A 24,710-nucleotide genomic window follows, 5' to 3' on the forward strand; every position below is an offset into this window, starting at 1 on the left:
TAGGAATTCAGATGGACACCACTCTATCAATGAAAAGCCATGTCTCCTTAATATGTGGCAAAGGATTTGCCATATTAAAAAAGTTGAAAAGGGTCTTCCCCTGGATCCCACTTGAATGTAGACAGATCCTTGTCCAGTCGTTACTAGTGAGCAGGCTGGATTATGGCAACTCACTATTTGTAGGTATGTCGGACTACTTATTTAGAAGACTACAGCTGGTCCAGAATGCCGCAGCAAAAGCTGTCTGCAATAAGAAAAAGTATGATTCAGCCACAAGCTGTCTGAGAGCCTTACACTAGCTGCCTATGAGACAAAGAGCCACGTTCAAAATGCTATGTATTGCCTATAAAACAATTCACAATACTGGCCCCTACATTTTACGAAATAGAATTAAGTTCTATGCCCCAGCGTGGAACTTACGTTCACAAGCCTCAGCCAAAGCAGCCACCACTCGGATTAAGCTATCCAGAATGGGCGGAAGTGCTTTTTCTCACATTGGTGCGAAATGTTGGAATGAACTACCCATCAACCTCAGACTCACGGATTCCTACCCCACCTTCAAGAAAAAACGAAAAACCGCTCTATTCCCCACATCAGAATAATCAATATGCTTCCAGGCTACTGCCTTTGTTTTACTGTTATTTCTTTCCAGCGCCGTGATATCCTTGCAGGATGAATGTTGTGCTTTACAAATACGCCTAACAATAACAATAACAATAACAATTATGGATTACAATGCGTATGAAAAATAACATTTTACATAACAAAGGACTTTAACGTGAATCAGAGTGTAATGGTGTAAAGTGTAATTTTTTTCATGAATTCAAGACAATTAAAACTGTAATATTTTAATAGCTTTATTTCATATGCATGACTTTATTCACCCTTTCTTTTACAGGGTGAAAAACTTCACAAGGCATAGCTTCTACTTTAAGTAATACAATCATAGGAAAAGGAGACAATGTACTAGATCAAGGATTTGCAAAAAAATCACCCGTTCTTGATGGTAAAAAACAACAATTTAGAATAACAATTAATAAGATTTCAACATAAGTTTATGTTTGCATAACATGAAAGAATTATCCTTGAGGGTTTATCATATGTAATTGATAGTGAGCCAATTGATAATATTTGATACTAAATGAAGCATTATCCATTTGGAGTCCCAATCTATGAAGCAGTGAAGGCGGTAACTAAAGAAATGACAGCTTTAATACCCAAAAAAGACATTGTTTTAAACTAAGAATGTTGACTCTCTTGTTGAGGTGATGAAGGCATAGGATGAAAGGAACCACAATCACTCTGGTGCCTGGAATAGGGAGTAAGCTTTATTTGAGGCTGGATTCACACCGGTGTGGGGGAATCTGGAAATATACAAGAATACAATGAGTGTGGCATAAATCAATACACGAGTACTTACAACAAATACTGAGAATGCCAATGTAAAACTCTAAAAACACAGAAACTTGTGATAGGTTAGTATCAATAGAGTAATTGTGGCAGGCTCCTGTAAAGGGACACAAATCTTGTATTACAAGAGACTTTGGAAACAGCATTCAATAATTGGTTATTTGTGTAGGTTTACTTAAAGTTTGTCACAAACCATTAAAATTCTTAACATTACAAAAATAAAATAACAATATATATTAAGGCCCTCATGTAGACATTGGTGGATGGGTACTCCACCATAAACATTAAGGATATCCCATCCACCTTATTACAGTTTTCCTTTTTGATTGATTTTTACAGAAAAATGGAGACAGAAACCTATAGAAAAATTGCATTCTTTTGAGTAACTCTCCATGCCGTGTTTCCTGAATTTCAGAATAATAGCTATACAGATTCATAACATGGGGAGTTAAAAAAAAAATGAGATTTCCTAAAATCACAGCGTATCTCTACATATATCTGAGCTATATGCTAATAATTTCTTGTACATATTTTATTCAATTATATTTTGCTGTATAATGTGATAAAACCTAGCAGGCATCAAAATGTGAGTGCAATGTAATTAATAAATGTGCAAATATATCAGTTATGACTTAATTTGTTCACAAAACACTAAATATGGGAAAATACAGACAGAAATGTTCAACAAATGAACACAATATAACTCGTAGCCCTAGATATAATGCACTGGTACTAAGGCGGAAAGGATATCCATCACGTTTGTAATGGAGTAACCTATGTGCCAACCTCTAATTCAGGCAATATGTAATTTTTTAAATAGGCAAAAATTGTCAGGCTTTAACATCATTCTCAACATGAAACCAGAAATGTGCCTGACTATTTTTCTTTATAGAAGAGCCTCAAGGTTTCCTTCCACTCGGACGTCACCCTCAGCACCACCGAACACCTGCACTTCCAGATCCACACTGACCCCAACACCACCCTCAGAGGAACCCTCGTCTACAGACCCCCTGGACTCCGGCCACAGTTCAGCGACTCCATTTCTGACCTCGCCAGCACCCATGCACTCACCTCCACCGACTACATCCTCCTCGGGGACCTGAATTTACACCTCGAGAACATCAACAACGCCAACTCCACCACGCTGATCGACAAACTCGCTAACCTGGGCCTCAGACAACTCGTCACCATTCCCACCCACGCCGCCGGCCACATGCTTGACCCCATCTTCTCCACAATCCCCCACGTCTCCTTCGACCACACCATCAAACTCCACTGGACCGATCACCGATGCATTCATTTCACCTACAAGAAGCCCACCATGCACCACCGTGCCCAACTGCGGCCCCGCCGATGCTGGAGCAAAGTCACCGAAGACCAACTGACCACCACCCCTGCCCAGAACCCACCCGCCGACACCAAAGAACCAGACACCACCGCACGCAACCTCAGACAATGGATCAACGACTGTGCCAACACCCTCGCCTGCTCAAGAAACCCTCTAACAGCCGCACCAGCAAGAAAGCCACCTGGTTCACCGAAGAGCTCCAGACCTCCAAACGAACATGCCGGAAACTGGAGAAGAAATGGCTACACGAACAAACATCAGGCAGCTACGCAGCCCACATGGACGCCACCGGCAGACATCACCACCTCAACAGATTAGCTAAGAGATTCTCTTTCAAAGCCTGCCTGGATAACAACGCACACGACAGCAAAGAGCTCTTCAGCATCGTGAAGGAACTCTCCAACCGCAGCGCCAACACCAATAACATCCCGCCCTCACAAGAACTGTGTGACTCGCTGGCCACCTTCTTACACCGAAAAATCGCTGACATCCACGATAGCTTCAACCACACGACCACCCCAACGACGCCAAACTCCACCTCCCCAGTAAACACCACCCGCATCAACCCCCTGACCTCCTGGACCAACGTCAATGACGACAAAACACGCAAGATCATGAACTCCATCCACCCAGGGTCACCGTCAGACCCCTGCCCACACCACATCTTCAACAGGTAATCAACATCTCCCTCGAGTCAACCACTTTCCCGGAAAGCTGGAAGCACGCCACCCTTCTCAAGAAACCCAGAGCGGACCCCCAGGACGTCAAGAATTTCCGGCCCATCTCCCTGCTCCTGTTCCCGGCAAAGGTCATCGAGAAAGTCATCAACACGCAACTGACCCGCTACCTCGGGGACAACAACACCCTAGACCCATCCCAGTCCGGATTCCGAAGAAACCACAGCACCGAGACAGCCCTCATCGCTGCCACAGACAACATCAGGATCCAACTAGACAACGGCGAAACATCAGCCCTCATCCTCCTGGACCTATCAGCCGCCTTCAACACAGTCTGCCAACGCACACTCAAGACACACCTCCAAAAAGCCGGAATCCAAGAGAAGACCCTGGACAGGACCACATCCTTCCTCTCCGGCAGAACCCAGAGCGTCCGCCTCCCCCCCTTCCGCCTCCCCCTTCGCTCCAAAGCCACCAACATCATCTGCGGCGCACCCCAGGGTTCATCCCTCAGCCCGACGCTGTTCAACGTCTACATTGCCCCCCTCGCACAAGTCGCCTGCCAGTACGACCTCGACATCATCTCCGATGCCGATGACACCCAGCTGATCCTCTCCCTCACCAAAGGCCCAAACACCGCCAAAACCAACCTCCACGAGGGATTGAAACCCGTCGCCGAATGGATGAGGAACAGCTGACTGAAGCTGAACTCGGACAAGGTGGAGGTCCTCATCCTCGGATGCACCCCCTCCGCCTGGGACGACTCCTGGTGGGCGACCATGCTGGGAACAGCACCAACACCCACCGACCACCCACGCAACCTGGGAATCATCCTCAACTCCTCCCTCACCATGTCGAATCAGGTCAGCGCTGTCTCCTCCTCCTGCTACAACACCCTCCGCATGCTCTGCAGGATCTACAAGTAGATCCCCACCGAAACAAGAAGAACTGTGACCCAGGCCCTCGTCAGCAGAAGGCTAGACTATGGCAACGCACTTTACGCAGGCATCCCGGCCAAACACCTGCGACGACTACAATGCATTCAAAATGCCTCCGCCCGTCTGATCCTCGACGCCCCTCGCCGCAACCACAGCACCCCACACCTGGGAGCCCTACACTAGCTCCCCGTCAAAAAAGAGGATCACCTTCAAGCTTCTCACCCACGCACACAAAGCCCTCCACAACGCCGGGCCAGCCTAACTCAATGACCGACACCCCCACCTGCCAGCACCACCAGCCTTGCCCTCGCTGCTGTCCCCCGCACCCAACGAGCGACCGCCGGCGGCAGATCCTTCTCCTTCCTCACCGCCAAGACCTGGAACACCCTCCCTACCCACCTTCGGCAGACTCAAGACCTACTCTCCTTCAGAAGACTCCTCAAGATCTGGCTCTTCGAGCAGTAGCAGCTCCCCTCCCTCAGCGCCTTGAGACCCTCACGGGTAACGAGCGCGCTTTATAAGTATAATGATTGATTGATTGATATTATGGGAGATTCTTCTGTTTATAAACACTTCCCCTCAGATGCCCATGAAAGCCTTCAGAATTATGGAGTTCTTTACTAGCTTATTTCACCGAGACTAGCCCGCTTAATTGCACTCACTGTGAATTTCCAATGTCATTACATTTACCATATTTAATCCCACACATTATGAAGAACATATTGGGTCACAAAGGTATAATGAGCTGCAACTTTTTGCTTAAGTGCACCGCTGCTTCGAGGGAAGCGTCCTGGTGCTCCAGCAGAAAGTATATCCAATCTAGGGGTCAGGCCCAATGGAAGGAACCAGGTAGGGCCATTTAAGTATGTATGAACATAAGGGAAGCTGATATCCTATTTAATTAACAACAGATACCACACTATGTGCTTTCAGTGGTAGGGTCATTTATTTACCCAATTATTTCAATACTTAGTTTTCATGTTTTTTAAACCTTTTTCTATGCACAAATTTGCATTAATTTTGACATTCAGGACCTTAGCTGGGGAGTGCCAAATTTAGCACCAACTCAACCAAGTAGACCAAACTTATGGGCAAAAAAGTTATGCTTTTTCTGTGAAAAGTGTGACTGAACCATAACTACACTGGGGAGACTGCCAATGTATATTGGATAATAATATAGAATAAAACGCTTTTGTTCTAAAAACTCAGTGAAGATGTAGTGGTGAATAAGTAGAGTAATAGTCAAGTATGTGGACATGTGTTTGTTAAGTGCACTTGGGTTTAGTGACACAATTAGATCCTTTTTAAGTGGTGGAAATCAAGACAAAGATGAGAATATCTGGAAAAAGTTATCAGACTTTATGTGGCCAACAGAAATGAGATGTTATGCTATGTCAAGTCCTGTTAAGCTATCTTATGCTATGTTAAAAGCTAAATAATGCAATATTAGTACAGGTTGCAGCACTTCTGAGTCTGCGGGCAATCACTGTCACTCTGGCACTGTGGGGGAGGCAGCGGCAGCTTGAACATGACATTTATGATGGGGCATGCGCACGGATGCAATGCATCTGAAACACACAATCAGGAATATTAACATTCTAAATTAGAAACACAACCCTCCTGGGCTAACAGCACTACTGTCACAGGCAGTTTACACATCTCCACACTGAATTATCCTTATAGGAGGTTTGACTCCGTTGAAATTAAGGATTTTGAAAATACATCCAAGATTTTCAGAGGGACGGCACATAGATACATCTTTACTAAACAATTATCTCTTGTAAGTCACATTAAGGAGTATCACATAGTATCCCCCCCTCCAACCCCCTTCTCTTTTCTATTATTCTTATTTTTCTTCTCCACCAGTACTCTCTCTACCACTCCTTACCCTACCTCTCATCAGTCTTCTCATAAATTCTACATTTAACAGTTTTTTGCTCTAGCTCGCTTCACTCTTCTCTCTACTACTCTTAACACCACCCTACGCGACACTCTTTACTGTCCCACGCTTAACTCTATCACTTTTCTTTCCACTGCTTTTCTCTCTGGCATTCTTCACTCTGTCTCTTTTCTTCGTACCTCTCTTTCTTTCTTTAGTTACGGTTGCACGCCTGTTCTTAAGTTGGCAATTCATCTCTTCTGTTGGCTGAGTGGTCTAACTGTTGCAGCCTGAATTGAGGGTATCATTTTTTTGCTGAGCAGTATGTCTTAACTTAGGTGGGATCTGCAGGCAGCTGCATGCTTATGAGATGTGATTACTGCTTTGTGAGCGAGTGTAACGGTACTCATGTTGTGGTGTAGGAATGGGCATCTTCTCTGAATACGACAACTTATCTCTTCTTTCTTCCTTACACAGTGCAGCTCTATGCTCCGGATCAGATCTTTTCAAAGCTAACAGAAGGATCCCACACAGAATGCAATTCTACCAGGTACATCAACGAACAATTTTGATCACATATAACAAGAGCCTCCCACCTGATGCAGAGCTTCAACTGATATCTAGTTTGGAATGGCAAAGTGTGCATTTTAAAATCGAGCAATACTCTATGTACAGTGTCTAGGTGCTTTACAAAACTTTTACCAGGGCCACCATTAGTAGTCCATTTGGTAACTGTGTTACAATGTTAGTAAATTCAAGGGTCGGACTACTGACCATTGAGATTCAGCTTTCGGCTTTCAAACAGATCTCTAGGGTGTGCGCATCAAAACATTGCACTATCTAACAACCCGTGATAGGGTCTGAGCACTGAATCTGTGTCTTGTTCATAGACAGTCAAGCACTCGTACTGTACCTGGGTGCACGGGGTCTGTACAATCAAAGCCACAGGATTGCTGGCAGCACTTCTGGATTCCACAGCAGTTGCTGTCATTGTTGCAAGTTCTGGGCGGAGGATAGATCTTGCAGGTATATTCTACCTTAGGACATTCACCTGCCTTCTCTGTGAGTAAAAGATTTGCAGAAATAATAAATTAGATGATGATGCAAATTAATCACCAGCAGAAAGGATATAACCAACGTTGAATTTCAGATTTTAAGCGGCAAAAGCATCCTACAAGTCTCAGAATTCCGTAGAAAATGGGAGCTTACCAGTTTCAAACCATGGCTGAAATTATTAACATAGTAACTAAAGAGATGTGTACATCTCAACCTCCATTTATCACAGTCCCAGTTAGACACACCTCTGTCATTTGTTAAAATAATACAATACGATATTGTATTCATGGAATGCCTTAAACTTCAACACTTTTTGTTTATACTTTCTCTTGTCAATGTGATAAATACAGTAGATTCAACACAACATTTGCTATAAACCTTTTTATTCATGAGAGTATTCGACACTCCCCACTTTTCCATTGCCTTGAAGTGATATTGAATGTCAATGTACAGATTTTTTAAATATAGATTTAATACATTTCCCCCCAACAAATCTAATCATTCCCATTGCGATCCGAATTATTTTGATATTCATAGGTTCTTTCGCTTTTGTCTTTTTGCATGCCTTTTTTGTCTTGTCCGTAGGTTGTCAAACAAAGAGGTGTAATGCCTGAAGCCTAAGTGGCCATGTTAATTCCTGGCAGTCTCACTCAACGAAATCCAGAACTGGTTACCACCCAGCCAGGAAATTGGCTCTCTTTTTTGATGTGTCTGGATAACTTTTCCATGGCTATTGTTTCCCATAATTGGATATAATTTATTTTAATTTCCAAAAAGAGGCTATTTCCATTCTTACACATAACAGTACATGGGACAGCAGTTTCCAACTCATCCTTTCACTCTTTCGATTGTCTTAGATACAGCTGTATCTCTTGGAATTGGCCATCCCATTATATCTTTTTTGACTGACAGGTCTTATTTCCTGTACATTTGCAACTTGGGTCAATTCCACCATGTGCATGTGGTTCTGCACCCTCTCCAACATTCCCTTGGACTTTACTGGAACATCCTGTGTATTTTCTCTGATTTCATGGACCACCCCATCATGATATTCATCATAGATGCTCTGGGTTAGATTTACTAACATTGTGCGATGGCTTAGCATCACAAAAGTAACACTAACCAGCACAGAATTTTTTTCCATATTTCCTTTCCAGTGCAAAACTTATTTTCTGCTGGAAAGTAACGCAAAGCGGCAGAAAGCACTGCTTTACATTACTTTGTGCCAAGGGGGTGTTTCATGGGTAGCACATGGGCGTTCCCATGCTAACACCCATGCCTTTCGATGCAAAACCTATCGACAAACAAACGTAGACAGGGTGCAGTGCCAAAACTTAACCTCATAACGGCTATGGAACGTCCAGCTCCAGTGCTGGACGTTCCATTGCAGCTATGAGGTTCGAACGTTCAATGGCCGACGGCAGCACTCCTGAGGTAGTGGTGCCGTCGGCTGCCGAACGTTCGAAGCACTTAAGAGGTTAATGCAGTTTAAACTGTGGCATTAAGAGAAGAATTTTCTTTCTTTCTCCTTTCTTTCCTAACTTTGCAGCATGCTGCACTATGCAACACACATGCAAAGTTGGAAACAATTTAAAGTGTATCTTTGTATCACATTTTGTACTGGAAGGGTGACCTTCCAGTAAAAAACCTATGTTAGACTCAGGCACACAACCTAGCACTATGGCGCTAAGGTGTGTGCCTGGCGCACAGCAACTGAAATCAGCACCGGCACTAAGGAGAAGGCAGGAGTTAGCCGTATCTTGGGAGACAGGAGCTCTCATCCCCCCTCACTGTTATGCAATCAAGTGCAACATTTTGGGCTGCTGTGCTACCTTCTCTGACTTTTTGTTCTAAATCTGGGCCTCTGTGGGCCACTGGTATATTGTGTGTTAATTCTCTTCTTTTACGCATCCATGAGTTGAACCTGGGCCTTTTTACAGGTTACCCCAAAACATTTTACCTTGTCCCTCCCACTGTATTCTGAAATTCTTTTTTGTGGAACTTTGGACTCCATGCATTTTACTACTGCTCACTAGTGCCAGAATGTTTGTGCTCACTCACTCTCCTAAACGTGATTTGATTGGCATTTACCAAATTGGCATTTTGAATTTACTTATTTGTCCCATGTATAGTGCAGTGCCATACACCCAGGGCCTGTATTCAAGATACTGCTAGTGGGCCTAAAGCACTTATTGTCCGTACCACTTAAGAAGCACAATAAAACATGCCCGGCACTCCCATTGCAGAATGGATGTAGTGTACCAATGCCATGTCGACTTGGCCTTAAAACTTTCCTTTTAGACATAAGGCACCCCTACGGTAGGCCTTGGTAGTTGTTAGGGCAGGGTGCTGTCTAATTAAAAGGTTGGGCATGTTCTTTTAGGTTTCATATGTCCCGCGAGCTGAATATGCCATCTTTGATACCAATGAAATTGTAATGGTAAAACCTTGTTCATGTCAAAGTCAGATTATTCCTACAATTTTGAAAATGCCACTTTAAGAAAGTTTTACTCCCCTTACCCCTTTTCTTCCTGTAGGCTGGCCTGGGTCACATGAATGGGTGTAACTGACAGTAAGACCCACTCTTCAGTTCATTGCTAGCCCTGCAGAAGGACTCTCAGAGGTCTGCATGCTGCTATGATCTGCTGTGCCCTCTGCCAGACTGCTGCTGTTCCTAGAAGGACTGCTTTTGTGTCTGGATCCTATCTTATAACCTCAGAGGTCAGCCCCGCTGTTGAGCCCTGCATCTTCATCTGCACCCAGGACCGGCTGAACTGACCCCAAGGGTTAGTTGCTGGGCTCCTGTTCAGAGCCAAAGGGAAATAACAGGCTCCCACTATCTTGAGCCCGCTCCTTGACCCTGTCTTTTGTAGTTCTGGTGTCCAGGGGCGGTGGGTGAGATTTGAAAGTGGTGGGGCGCAAAGTGATTTTTATACAGCACCGTAGCAAGCGAGCGCAGCAAGCTTGCCTGAACCCCAAAAGGGTGGTTTGGGGGGATTACCACCCCCCCAAGAAAATTTTGAAAAAAAAGAAGAAAATCGTGCATTTTCAAGCAAATTTGAGAAAGCAGGAAGGTTAATAAAGCAATTGTGAAAGTGCAGGTATTACATTAATAGTTGTCCTAACATGGGTACCTGCTTATTCAGTATCATTATTATTATCAGTATTATTCAGGCATTAAGAGGAGAAATGTATTTATTTCTCCTTTCTTTTCTAACTTTGAAGTGTGGTACACTATGCAGCATACATGCAAAGTTGGGAAATTTATAAAGAGAGTCTGTGTATAGTATTTTGTACTAAAAGGGTAGCCGTCCAATACAAAACCTATGGTAGACTCTGGTAGACAGGCTCTCTCCTCTTCCCTCTTTGTCCTGCCATGCAGTGCAACATTTACATGCCCCTGTCTCAGAGCAAATTACCATCTGTTGAACCTGGCCCTTTCTACAGGTCACCCCCAAGCCTTTTGCTCTCTACCTTCCACGGTTTTCTGAAATTCGTTTTTGCTAACCCCAGTTTGAATGCAGTGTCCCAATGCCATGTCGACTTGGCATTTGAAGTTCCCTTTTAATAGATATAGGTCACCCCTATAGTGGGCCCTTGGTAGCCCATAGGGCAGGGAGCTCTGTAATTAAAAGGGTGGAGATGTTCTGGTGGTAATTAGCTCCCAATGTCATTTTTAACTACTCTGAGGCCTACACCTACCGTAGGATAACATTGGGTAGTCCTTATTATATTTAATGATCTTTAAATAGTATTTGAGAGGAGGTAAATATGTCATGTATGGTACATAGGAAACTGTAATGTCAAACGCTCTTTAACAGTAAAGTCAGTATATTCTTAACATTTTCAAAAACACCACCTTAAGTAAGTTGCCATTTTCCTCCCCTACCACTTTTCCTCCTGTAGGCTGGCCTGGGGCACATGGCTGGGTGTAACTGACATTCAGACCCACTCTTCAATTCACTACGGGGCCTGCAGAAAGACTCTGAGAGGACTGCATGCTGCAATGATCTGCTGTGCACCCTGACAGACTGCTGCTGTTCCTGGAAGGACTGCTTTTGTGTCTGGATCCTGCCTTATGACCTCAGAGGTCAGCCCCGCTGTTGAGCCCTGCATCTTCATCTGCACCCAGGACTGCCAGAACTGACCCCAAGGGTTGGTTTCTGGGCTCCTGTTCAGAGCCAAAGGGAAATAACAGGCTCCCACTATCTTGAACCCGCACATGTACCCAGTCGGAGTGAGTCTGTATCCCCAAAGAGGTTTCTCACCAGTTCTCCACCCTTGATTGTGGTGCTAATGTGCCCAGAGAGGCATATTCCTAAACTGAGGAGTGAATGAATGCAATTAATACTTTCATTGCCTTATTACTTAAAATCATTGCAAATTGCAACTCAATACCATAAAATGACAGTTAAAAATCAAGCCCCACCCCTTTTGTGAACAACAACTATGCAAACATACATGACTTAAAATTACAATAAAAAACTTCCCACAAACTCTTTGTAAACGATGACTGTGTGCAAAAAGATGACATGCTATGTACAAGGCCCCCTGTGCTCGAGTTTCTGAGGGAGGAGTCTAATGTTCAAACCACACATTGCCTGCGACTTTCCTTACTTGTGTTGTGAAACATGGAAGCAGTTTCAGGATGCCCCAATGCTGGTTTAGGTTGTTCAGCCCATGCATCTGATTATGGGGCACCTTGGAGTTGTTTTCCTGCATGCTGTTGCCAGTTGTGCTCTGCAGCCTCCTTTCCTTTCACTGACCAGGCTTTTCTGAATATGTCCAAAGGTCTAAGTTTATTCAGTTTTAGCAGCCAGTTTGCATCTGATTTAGTTTCATTTCGGTTCTTTTGAGCAATACTCATGAATTAGCCTATTTTAGCCTGATCCAAAGGAACTGTGCAAGTCAAGAGCAAAGCAACTGCGTCTGCGCTTGCTCTAACTCCATACATTATGAACATTGGTTTCAGCAACGTCCGGCAGTTTTGGAGTAAAGCTGTACAGCAGCATATTAGATATGCCATTTATTTATCAAGTTTTATATAGCGCAAACTTGACCCAAGAGGGTATCAGAGCGCTTTACATTTAGGATCGTTGCGTTACAAGTTACATCAGATACAAGAGCATAGTAAGGTACAGTGCACATAAATAATGTTTCAATAATTCGTAGGAGGGAGGGGAGGAAAAGGTAAAAGCGGGGAGACGAGGAGGAACAATGTGGAGGATTTGGTTGTTTAGTGCTTTCGTGATTGCTACGTAGTTTACTTCCTCTTGGGGACAAATGACTGTAGATAGATCCAACTCTGCCACAGCATCAAAACAATATGTCTGCCATGGGTACGATCCCCCCTTCAACGATGGTTTTCAGTATGTCCTTTAAGGATCCTTTCTAGGATTCTAGAGTCTTGCACCTGTATTTCACAAGGCTGCTCCTGTATTCATATTTTTGTTGCACCAGCCCAAACTCAAGCCGGATCAGGCTGTAATGTTTGTATTTAGGGAGTCCAAAAAGCCTTTTGTAGCACTGGCACTGAGCTTTTCCCATGATCTTTTCCATCTTCCCTCGGAATGCTTGTGATGCATACCCAGCTACTGCAAGCCGTTTAGTCACTTTCCTTATTGGGAACCTGGTTGTGCTGTGGAGTTTTCCATGTAGTTTTCACAATACGTAAATATTGGCTTGTATTTTGGCTTTTGGCTTTGATTGGGGCATGGTTGTCTCTCGTTTATCATTTAGTCATGCTCCTAGTTAGTGGTATGCTCTTTTGGTCAACATATTCGGACTGCCCAAAAACCACTTTAAGATAAATTTTTTGGGGTGATGTCCAAAGACCACATCTAGGGTTTGCCACAAGTTCATTTACCTCAGTAAAGATTTTCAGTGCATTCAAACCTCTTTGCAACCCAACTCTGGTGTGATCGACAATCACCAGACCGTCAGCATACTGGAGCACCTGTAGTCATTGCTGTTCAATTTTCAGGGTTAGCAAAGTTGTGCCTTGAAGGGTTTTTCCCAGGTTGGACGTGTATAAATTCAAAAGAGTTGGCACTAAGACGCAGCCCCGTTTTAGTCCTTGGTCCGTTGACAGTTTGTGTGTAGCCGTGTCCCCTGCCAATGACATGATTGCCTTCAGGAGGTTACCTGAAATCTTCCAGCTGTTCTATAATTTGCTTTGATTTACTCCTTAGAAGGCTACTGAATAGTCAACAAAGCATAGAAATACTGACAGATTGTTTTGGGAATTTTTTTCCTGCTGTGCAGAAAAGATAATGCCACTATGTTGCCTACAGTCATGCAGCCTTTTTGGAATCCAGTTTGGTAGAAGGGTAAGGATCCATTGTCCTTGATTCAAGCAAGTTACTGGCATATGTTTGGCCTTTGATATTCAACAAGGCGGTAAGCCTGCAGTTCTTTGGGTCTGTTTTTTCGCCCTTTCTCTAAATTGGTTGCTGTATGGAGCCGTGCAAGCAGTCCGGGACGTCCCCAAAAATCTGCATTCTGCGTACAGAGACGAAAGGATCTCTGCCCAGGCTCTGATATCATGTGCTGTACCGCCCTCATACAACAGGACTTTTTCCTCCGCTTATGGGGTCCTCCTACATCTTTGGCACCCACATTTCATTGTGTAGATTTTTTATGTATGTGCTAACCAGGCTTCTGGCGTCACTGAGTTTCGCCTACCCGTTTTTTTGTTTTCCATCTTGGCTATGTAATTTCAGAATTGCTTCTGTTTGTCGTTTTTACACAAATCAAATACTTTAACCCATTTGCTCTCAATCATCAAACGTTCTTGTTTCCATATTGAGTGTTTGTGATTCCGATGGGCTTCTTTGTAAGCACTCTCTGCCTCGGTGGTCCTGGTTTCTCGATATTCCAGGTTAACGTGTTTGAGAGACTAGATGCCGTCCCTCAGGCTTCTGTTGTGCTTCCAGTTTCATTCTGCATTCCCAGCCCTATATCTGCTGTCTTCCTGGCCCCACTTTACAAGACTGCGTGCTGGTCTTCCATTCAGATGGCCCAATTCTGGATCGATGAGTGGGTGGCATACTGTTTTCCGTGCGTCTTAGTCCCTTATTCTAAGTCTCCCATTTTACTGCGGTAAATTGGTTCCATCTGATCCTCTTTAGTAATGAATACTCCCCCACTCCTCATGTGACCTATGAGCTCCATTTCTTTTCGATGTTCACACCTGAGATTGATGTCTGTGATGAGCATTGCCTGGTCACTTGCTTCCTGTTGGAATGTCTCCAAGCCTGAGATCTGGTGCCTCAGGCTTTTCCTAATGAAGGTGTATGTTAGTTATGTTAGATGGGTGTCTTATAGAGCGCACGGCTACTCGGGCAGAGTGTCCCGGCGCTAACAGATCTGTAATAGAAAAGACTGGGGAATAAGAAACTATGGGCCATAAAGCCAGGTCTTAAGTTCCTTCCGGATGGCCAGCAGATTGTCTATTATTGTCTATTATTATTATTGTCTATTATAGCCAAATATTGTTTGATTGTTGAAGGTTAGAAAATGTGACTCCTTAGGGCTCAGTTGCGGGACCCAGGTCTGAGCTGAAATTAGTTCAAATGTACTTATGAAGTTGTTGAAGGCCCTTTCTGCGGGCGTTCCATTTTCGTTATCCGGACTCAGATGGTGAAGGTTAAAGTCCCCTGTGATCATCTTATCCATGGGGGCGTGTTCGCAAAGCACTTCCTCTAAAATGACAATGATCTTTTTTTTGTCCCCAGCTTCAAGAGCCCGTTGCTATTGAGACATACGTTGATGATTGAAAGTTCCTTTCTGAACATGCCATTAAACAGCCCATTTATCACTATACACTGTAGCACATCCAGCGGTTTCCTAACCTCTTTCATCTTCTATTGAGTTTTTCCTACATTGCAGGGCCACCCGAGGGCCTCTCATGGGAGTGTAGATTTGTAGCTGGTATGGATAGGCTTGCAAAGCCTTGCAAGTGTACCTCTGTGGGTGCCCAAGATTCCTGTATATATAGAATGTCACCCTAATTAATCTTTTCCATTGTTGAGTTGCTGTTTAATATGCTTGTGATTGAATGAATGAATGAAATGGCATATGTAGAGCACACAGCTACTCAGAGAAGTGTCCTGGCGCTAGCAAAAATTGTCTGCACTCCCAATTGGACGAATGACCTCCTTTGCCAAACAGCCAGGGTTTTAATTTCTTGCGTAGAATTGAGAGTTCCAAGGTGGCCCGAAGTGCCAGCTGAAGTTGATTCCAGGCTTTAGCACCAATATAAGACAAAGTTCTTCTGCAGAATCTGGCCTGGTGGATTTCAGGGATGGTGGCTAGGTGACTAGAGGATGACCGTAATGTCCTGGGAGGGGCATAGATACTCAGCCTCCTCCTAAGGTGAATTGTGCCATTGCCATGCAGAGCTTCATGAGCTAGGCCCAGTGCTTTGAATTGGTTCCTCTTTTTCAAAGGAAGCCAGTGAATTGCGTTTAGATATGGGAACAGATGGGTTCTAGGGGCAAGATTGAGAATTACTCTGGCCGCTGCATTTTGAACGATTTGCAATCAGCACAAGAGGTATTCCGGCAGGCCAGAATATATGACATTTCCACTATCAAGTCTGGAAGTAATCGAGGCCTGGACCACTGTTTTCCTTGTATCCATTGAAATAGGTGTTTGAAATATTTTCAGGATACAAGCAGACTGAAACAGGTTTGGTTGGTTAATAGCCTGCCAGTTGAACACCTTAGAGAAGCACATTTTCATGATTTCACTCTCAAATTCAGCCCCTTTATCGCAAGTGTCATCCACATACAATATCACTTTGGCTCCACATGATTCAGCAAGATCAGCAGGAGGCATCCGATGAGCATTGAATAGTGTGGGGCTCAGTGCTGAGCTTTGAGGGACACCCACCTTCAGTTTCTGTATAGGGGATGAAAAAGGGGGACTTCATACGTCTTGGCTTCTCTCGTCCAGGATGGAAGTCAGCCATTTTAGGGCCAAGCCACCAATTCCAATGTTCTGTAGCCTATCTAGAACTCTATCATGAGGGACATTATTTAAAGCCGCCAAACCGTCCAACATAAACAAGACGACAGTGCCCCCACAATCCAGCTTATCTTTGATGTAATCTGTTACCTCTAGCAAGGCTGTGTCCATTCTACAGCTTGCTCTGAAACCCCATTGGCTGGAGTGTAACAGATTCTTACCTTCAGGATAACCTGGGGATAGTGAATTAATATGTTTTCCAGCACTTTTGAGAAAGCAGGGAGAAGAGAATTAGGTCTCTAATTGGCCAGGAATGTATGATCGGCCAATGGCTTCTTGTGCAGAGGAAGGATTTTAACATGTTTCCATATGAGAGGCATTACTCTAGATGCCAGTTGTGAGAAGTTGGCCTGGCATATGCTGTCCACTATTCTAGTGGGCACCTTGCACCAGTCCAAATTACCCTTATTTGGCTATACTTGTAGTCGCTGCTAAATCTTGGAGGAATGTAAAGCAGCTTGTTTTACCAGTCTATAATCTCATGAATGACCAAATGAAAGGGGAACCACAACAGGTATATATATAAAATATATGTATGTATTCTAAACACAACGAAAGAGAGTATCCTCTGGACCCAAGGGAACTGGGTAGAGTAACACAAAAATTAGAAGGTGTTCCCCGGGTTTATTTATTCGTTATCAGGAAAACACTATGTCACCACATTCAAAGGAAAGACTATCCCTCTCACATTCATTCTTGATTCCCCATATGTGTGGATTTGATATATTGTATACCCCCTAATAGTAGAACCACAAAGGCAAAAATAATTTGGCTTAGAACTATTTATTAAAAAAACTTTTTATAAATCTTTTTTTGTATATTAGAAAAGCAAATGTATCTGCTTAAAAGGTATGATCATACACATTCCACCATTTAATAGAGTGGCGTTCCGAGAGTGGAGTTGACTGGCGTTAGCTTCAGGATTACCCCAAAGTGTGAGGAGAGATGTTTTCAGGGCAGCGCACAAGTCAGTAGGAAGAATTCTGTGGAAAGCACTGGATATAATTTTAGTTTCTGCAAGGAGAATCTGTTTTTTTGGAAAGTGGAGACCAATTAAAACTTACTAGATAATGGTCTGACAATGTTAATAGAAGAATGTCATCTGCTTTAAGTGTTCTATTAGAATAGATATGTGGCCTGCCCGACTGGTAGGCTTGAACACATATGGGGCCAGGCTAAGATCAGACAGATTATCCATTAGCGAAGCAACTTCTAACTCCAGTGGCTAGCCCAAATGGAGGTTCAGGTCAACAAGAACTAAAAAAATGTGTACATTTAAGGGGCCAAGGTGCCAGAATATTGTTTAGTGATTTCAGGAAGAGAATGGCAGAGCTGGGAGGTCTGTAGGTTAGGACCCCAGCCACAGACTAGTGAGGCCATAAAGAGCAGCAGAAATCCATGCATTCTGCTCCATCTAGCTCCCCAAGAGTACTGGGATGTGGTCAAATGCATTTCTATAGATATTAGCTACCCCCCTCCTCTGTTTAATGGGCAGTCCCTCCTAAGGATTTTGTAACCCTGAGGGATAGCAGTTGCTAGAGTGGGGTTTGAAGACTCGGTGAGCCATGTCTCAATTAAAGGTAACCGGTCTGGTTCATCATCCTGAAGTAAAATAAATACTTGCATATCATTTTTCTGAAGTGAGCGGAAGTTCAACGGAACTGCCGAAAACTCCACTGTGTTAGGTCTAGATTTATGATAAATGGAATGAATGATGCTGCTCTCATCTGAGGCAGTAGGAGTCCATTGGCAGTGTGGACAGCAAAAATCATTGTTCCACCCTCTGAAAAGTGTGGAATGGGTAGTTTACCTCAGGAGCCAAATTGCATAAAGTGGAACCTTCATATACTAGCCCGGTCTTGCCATCTGGGGTAAAACTGGCAGAATGGCTGGTGCTGGTCGCTTTTGGGATGCTGACAGGTGCAAACAGTGTTATATTCCATATAGGTACCCCAATTTAGGCTCAGGTAACATCGTTCACCCCTACTTTACACACATAATTGCTCTTAGGAACTGACCTTTTACCTAGATATGACAACGCACACAGAACAGCGGGATTTCCTCTGGTAAAAGCCTCATACATTATGCATGAGGATTCTTGGAAACTCAGGACTACCATCTCCTTTATAATATCTATGTATAAAGTTCATTCTTAATGTCATCCTAAGTCCGACAAGTGGCACAACAAGGTAGAACCCACGGGAGACCTTTGTGTAAATAAACATCACGTCTTGCTGAGACAAACAGAGGAGATCATGATTTCCCTGCTGCCACACACTGACGCAAGACGCTGAGGTTCCTGCATGCAGATACTCCAGCTCACATTTGTCTAAAATCCCTTGCGGGGTGTCCAAATTAAGACCAAGACGGGGTCCCGCAGTCTCGCACTTCAGGTAATGGGGTTGCATTAATCCGAGATTCTTGGCTTCACACCTACATACATGTTAGGTACATCTAGTTAGGGTAGCATCGTAGGAGTACATATTTTATTGTCAAGTATTTTATATTCTTGCCTGTATTCATGGTTATGATTCAGAAAAGGGGGTGGTGATGCACAGAGTGTCTGAATTAAGCAGACCACTCTTACCCAGTCCAAAGATCAGGGCTTGATCCATCACCGTTTTTTAGCTCACTGCACCATCCCAGCTCAGAATTCATGGTTAGAGCAAAATGGTAGAAATCTACCATCCTTTTTCTTTCCTAGTGCTTCTAATCATTTATCTCTGTTACTGTCTAATGGTTGTTTCAGCACACCTATTTTACACTAGAATAAAAACTGTTAAATAAATGCTTATTGAAAAACGTCCATACCGTTTATTCTGTCCATCTCTCTAAGACTAAGTGAGCATGAGTAACTGAGCAAAAAGTATTACACTGTTTCCACGGACTTGAGGGATCAGGGTTGTCATGTTGGATAGTTGCCAAGAACTATTCTCTCCCTGGTAAGAGGAGTTTCTAGTGGTACTGTGAGCTAGCTGGGACACAGGCCAACATACCTGGTGGGGTGTCCAGAATCAGTCTGACACAAATTCTACAGCGGATTTTGCCTAAAAGCACAGATCCTATATAGGTTTGATAGGAACTACATGAGAACAGGCTTGCCCTATGCACGCCAGCACTACGTCCACAATGCGCCTCTCTTTACATGCATATGGCCATGGTTTAGAGCATGCACTGAGTTAAAATGGCCCCTCCAGATATCACAGGGAAGTATAAATGGCTGAATAACCAGCAGGTGAAACCACCTGGTTTTTAGCTGCTCCCTGCAAGCCCTTCAGGTTCAAAACAAAAATCGCACAGTTTCCTCACAGTACAAGGTAATTGGTTAGAAAAACATAAACGTTTCAAGAATGAAGCAAAGAAATGAGCAGCAATTAGTGTTCAGTCAGGTGAAAAGAGAGATTACTGCCACATTCCAAGTTATGAGCTTTACAGTAGAGGGCCTATTAGGATAGTGAGCAGACCTGAGACCGCGCGCCATATATGCGGCGGTCTCGCACCGCGAATCAGGATGCAATCGTCACCCTGGTGGACACTTTTCGCATTCCGCATTTTAATAATGCGGCGGGTGCTGCTTACAGCAGCACCTGCCGCGATGCTGAAATCGCCCATAGTGCATGTCACTGCACCACTTGGTGCAGTGACATGTTGGGGGTACCATGGGTAACCCTCAAGTGCTCCCCACCCCACCCCAACACAAGGGGTGCCCGCAACAGGCCCCCGTAGAAAAACTTCACATGCCTTCCCACATCACCATGGAAAGGCCGCTTTTTGCATGTTTCCTAATCTGGTGGACCATCATTTTGGGCACCCTGCACCTTCCGCCAGGCAATCAGAACGATTGCTGGTGGTGGACAGTCTTTGCGTCCGCTGGGGAAGCAGTCAAGTTCCCACTGCCATCCTAATCTGGCGGTGGGAAAAATCAGTTTGATGGCGGTAGGACCGCCGGCCCTGCAGTTTGCGGTCCGTTCGCCATCCTAACCACCCCCTAGGTTCTTTGTTCTCGCTAAGGGGTCTTCGTTGTTGCTCCTTAGCTTGATTTCTGTTTTTGCCCTATTTTGTGTGTTTGGGCTAGTAGTAGTTATTGTGTCTGCCCTGCAATGTAGTGGCCTCACAGGTCTGGTTCCTGTCAGCCTTTGTCTGCTATGTTACCTTCAGTTACTATTCTGTCACTTTAGCACTCTTTTTTACTGTTTTCTATGGTGTAATTGTGGAAGCTAGGGGAGATTTCTGAGTGGTTGGTCCCTCGTAGCAAGCTCTGTGTGGTTGCCCCATTTCTTTGCTGTTCGGGGCGACCGCCGTCTTGGATATCAGCCACGTGCTGGTATTTTTTGTCGCCAGGCTAGTTGACCACTATGCCCCATTTTTTAAAACTGTTCTTTTCCCACACGACCAAATGGGTGTGGGCAGTTGTCTTCCTCATTGTTATTTTGTCTTCCATGGTGCTTGGCAGCTTATTCTCCTCAAAGTGGATACTGTGGAGGTCTTTATTTGTTGTATGTGCTGCCAGCATGGTGATGTGTTTGAAAAATGTTAAGATATTTTCCCTGTTGAGAGTGTCTTTCCTTCATTGTGATGTAAAATGAGGACATAACATCACTGTATGTGAGGCTACAGTGTTGGGGGATCATCATCATTACTTGGATATCATTCATTCGGTCACTTGGCAGTCCGTGGCTTGGCTGGACACTACTTGTCTCCACTAGCCCTGCAGGCGTTATTCTTGTTTCATTTAGCTCCTCTTGCGTTGCCTGACAGGCTACATATGTGTCTAAAGCTCTTACTTGCTCATGCTCCAGGCGGTCGCCCCTTGCACAGATCTGCGTTCTTTTTTCTGGGCCCCTTCTAGCTACCACTAGGGCTAGACTGAGCTATTTTCTTCATGGGTTTTGGAGGGGCCTTGAACCTAATTCTCGCCATCTTCCTCAGTGGGCATTGATTCATGATCTTGTGTGGCCCTCAAGGGGGCCTCCTTTCTTTTTCAAAAATGTGGAAGAATTTTTTACTGGGGGAGCTCTTCTGGGGGGTTCTTCTTTCATGGTTATTTTTTCTTCAGTCACGTGATGCTGCTCCCAGCTCATATGTGCTTGGGTTTGCCTCAGTGTTTTTTGCCTTTTCTTTAGCTTTTTTTTCTCTTGTCTTGACATAGGCTTATTGTCCTTATTTGTGGAGCTTGTAATGTTAGTGCTCCCGGTCTTGTGAGGAATTTATCAAATGCAGTTCCATCATTAATACCTCTGTGTTGTATATGTCTCAAATGGTAATATCCACTCTTGTTCTTTCATACCACACATTTGCTTACATTCCTCGAAGGATGTAATAGTTCCTCTAAAAAACATGGATTCTCTCTCATAAAGGGCAGGCTTTCCCTGACACGGCCACACCTCACCTTAAACAGCTGTATTGTGTGCAAACAGGGAAAGTGCACCCTGTTATACTGAATGCGCTGCGCTCAGGGCACCTGTGAACTAGTGTTGCCCTGGGGGCGGTGCATTCAAGTGAAATACAGAGTGGCTTCTTCATATCTGCTCCATGTTTCACTGTGCAGTTGGCAACCCTTCCCCACCTTTAAGAGGGGAGAGAGAAACGTTCGCAAGCGGGTGCAATGATTACCTGCACCTCCCTGACAGGACATGTCTGGGTGGGGTCAATTGGATCCCCTTGACTCCTCCAAAGAGCAGCCTTCAGAGGGTGCAATCACAGTGCCCCACCTTTGGCAACGCCCTGTGAGTGCTCCTCCTGATCAGCTTTGTTGCCTCTGCACCCACGTCCAAAATACAGCGCAAGAACAGAGGTAAAGAGACTTCCTCATTTGCATATAGCCATGCCCCCATGTAAATGAGGAAACTCCATCTTTCAGAAGGGGCTGCACAAAGGTTTGCGCCCCCTCTGTAATACCATGATGCCCTGGGGCTCACAAAGCTGGCCCACATGCCCCTTGAGCACGGGGCACTTTCTACAATATGTCCCCAGTCCTACTATGGCTTTTTGTTCTCCATCTCTGCATGCTTTAACTCTGTCCCCTTTGTGGGTTGGAAGGAAATCCAGATTATCATGGATTGGTTCAGGGAAGACAAGAAATTAGGCAGCCTCCTGTTAGTCACTGTTGAGTGCCCTCCCTCTAGCAGTGTGCTGGGTATTTGACTGAAAACTGGGTAATTGCCCCTCACCTCCTAGACCCTTTGTAGTGGTGTCTGGCATACTTTCTCAAAAGTTGGAGCTTAGATAATGTTCCCAATAAACAAGCAGGTACATCGTTAGTTGGTCAGGCATTGTGGTAGCTGACGCTACGCTCAGGAGCAGCGAAAAGTCATTCATGCAAAATATTGGAATAAATGAGCTGGCGGTCAGATTTACTAATCAATCAAACAAGGCTGCAAGAAGAGAAAGTGGTCAGCCTGCTGTTAGTGCTATTGGGTGCCCAACCTCTAGTAGTATGCTGGGCATTTAACTGTAATACTGTATATTTGCCCCCCAGGTCCTGCACCCTTGATAGGGGTGTTTGGGGTACTTCTGCAAAACTTGGGACTTAGAAAATGTTCACAATAAGAATTCCTGGATAACCCACAGGAGACCAGGATCCATCTACCAGCTGACCCGCACAAGGCGCATTGTTACTTGGAGCTGCATCCTGCTGAGGAGCAGCAAAAAGTTACAAAAAAGGGGAACTACCTCCAGCCCTACATTTCTTTTTTCAAATTCAGCACGAATTCAAAATGGGCTAAACATGAGATTTAAACAAAATGCAAAAACATCAACATATTCATCTGTTTTAACATTATTTTTTTATTTCTTTTATCAAAATTATTTTCATCAGCAGCAAAAAGTTATTCATGCAAATATTGGGAAAAGTGAACTTATGGGCAGATTTACTCATTTTCAAACAAGGCAGCAAGTGGAGATGCTGTAGCTTCTTTGTGTGAAAGGGAGAGCGCTGAGCTGTGCCATATTTACAAAGATTTAGAACTGTTCAGCTCTGTACCTGTACTGGCACACTGTCGGCTCATTAGATCCAATGTCGACACCCCTGCGCCATAGTGCAACGGTGCGAGTGGTATAGGAGGGTAATACTGCCTGTATTTTAGGTACGGATTGTTTTTCTGAAGGAAGGATACCTTTCTGCACAAAAGCAATCCTTAGAAGCATATTCCTCTTTGTATGTGTGCTGCAAAGGTGAAGCACAAATGGAAAGAGGAAGAAACAAGGAGATATTGAGATATTTCTCCTCATTATGCCAAGATTGGGTAAGTGCACCTTTTTTGTTATTAAACAGTTTTCCTGAGTTTATTAAATCTGATTTTGCATCAAAATACATGGGTAGAAGCGGGAAACGCCCATGCCCCATCCAAGGAATTCCTTTCTGACACAAGGTAATGCACATCAGTCCTATGCACTGCGTTACTATTTTTTTTAAATAAAACACGCATATCGCACTGTGCTTGGCTTAGTAAATCCTTAATAGCTCTTCCTTCAGAGTTGTGTCAAGAAAAGTTATGCAACCCCAGCACAAAATGTAAGCAAATCTTGGCCTAAAGCTGTGTTCAAGAGAGGTAAATAAGTGGTATGTCTGATGTAGTTTAATGATTGTAAGAAGAAAAGAACACAACACCGATTTACTCATAGATTTCTCAGAAAATAAGTGTTTGCTTGTCATGTTTGCTAAAAGTACTTTAGTTGCGCTGCTGTTTGCAAGGCAGCCTATACTTGTCTACACTTACACTGTATTGATTCCCTCCAGAGCCAAAGGATTGCTTGTGCTGGCATTGAAATAGTCCACAAAGGTAATAGAAGACATTTATTGTAGCTAAAGTTCAAATCTTGAACCCTCTTTTAGAGAATCCTTTGCCCTTCTGCTACAGGAATAATGAGATAGCAATAAGAGTATTTGATTAATGAGTCAGGATTGAAAGTTCTCAATAAATGAATGATGCCTATAAATTGAGTCAATCCATCTCTTGGCATTCAGCAATGTGACACATTTAGTAAAAGGATGAGCATGGCCTAATCCAGCTGTTTTGCATAGAATCATTTGGGGAGGGTGACCTGTTGATGAATCTATTATGATTGGCAGATTCACCGCTGGCAAAGCTACGGGACGTCCATGTATTTAAGGCATGATATTAAAGTCAGACAACATCCTGAGAGGTTCGCCACCCTTTCTAGAGAAAAAGAAGGGCCATTTGTTGTGGAAGAGTCTGTAAAAGGTCAAAGTGATATTATAGGGAATGTAACAAAATTCGTATGAATTCAATTGTAGAATGGCTCTTTAACATGTGTTTACTTTATTGGTCATGTATCATTAGCGCATCTCTAAAGAACATTTAAAAGTGCTTTCTATTCATATTTGCTGTTCGACCTATGTACAGATAAAG

General features: G+C 44.0%; 1 protein-coding gene across 7 annotated transcripts in view; it reads right to left on the minus strand.

Moving 5' to 3' along the window:
• Positions 1-841: 841 nt before the first annotated feature.
• The window catches only part of LOC147709671 (uncharacterized), a 478,515-nt gene continuing 454,646 nt past the window's right edge, over positions 842-24,710 (minus strand). For all 7 annotated transcript variants that reach the window (XM_086928188.1, XM_086928184.1, XM_086928186.1 and 4 more), the window contains 2 exons: positions 7,166-7,312; positions 842-1,364 (listed from right to left, as the gene is read on the minus strand). In XM_086928188.1, coding sequence (XP_086784314.1) covers positions 1,345-1,364; positions 7,166-7,312 — 167 coding nt within the window. In that variant the 3' untranslated portion in view covers positions 842-1,344. The remainder of the gene's footprint in view (positions 1,365-7,165; positions 7,313-24,710) is intronic.

Source organism: Lissotriton vulgaris, chromosome 6 (assembly GCF_964263255.1).
Source record: "Lissotriton vulgaris chromosome 6, aLisVul1.2, whole genome shotgun sequence".
Classification (NCBI taxonomy): domain Eukaryota; kingdom Metazoa; phylum Chordata; class Amphibia; order Caudata; family Salamandridae; genus Lissotriton; species Lissotriton vulgaris.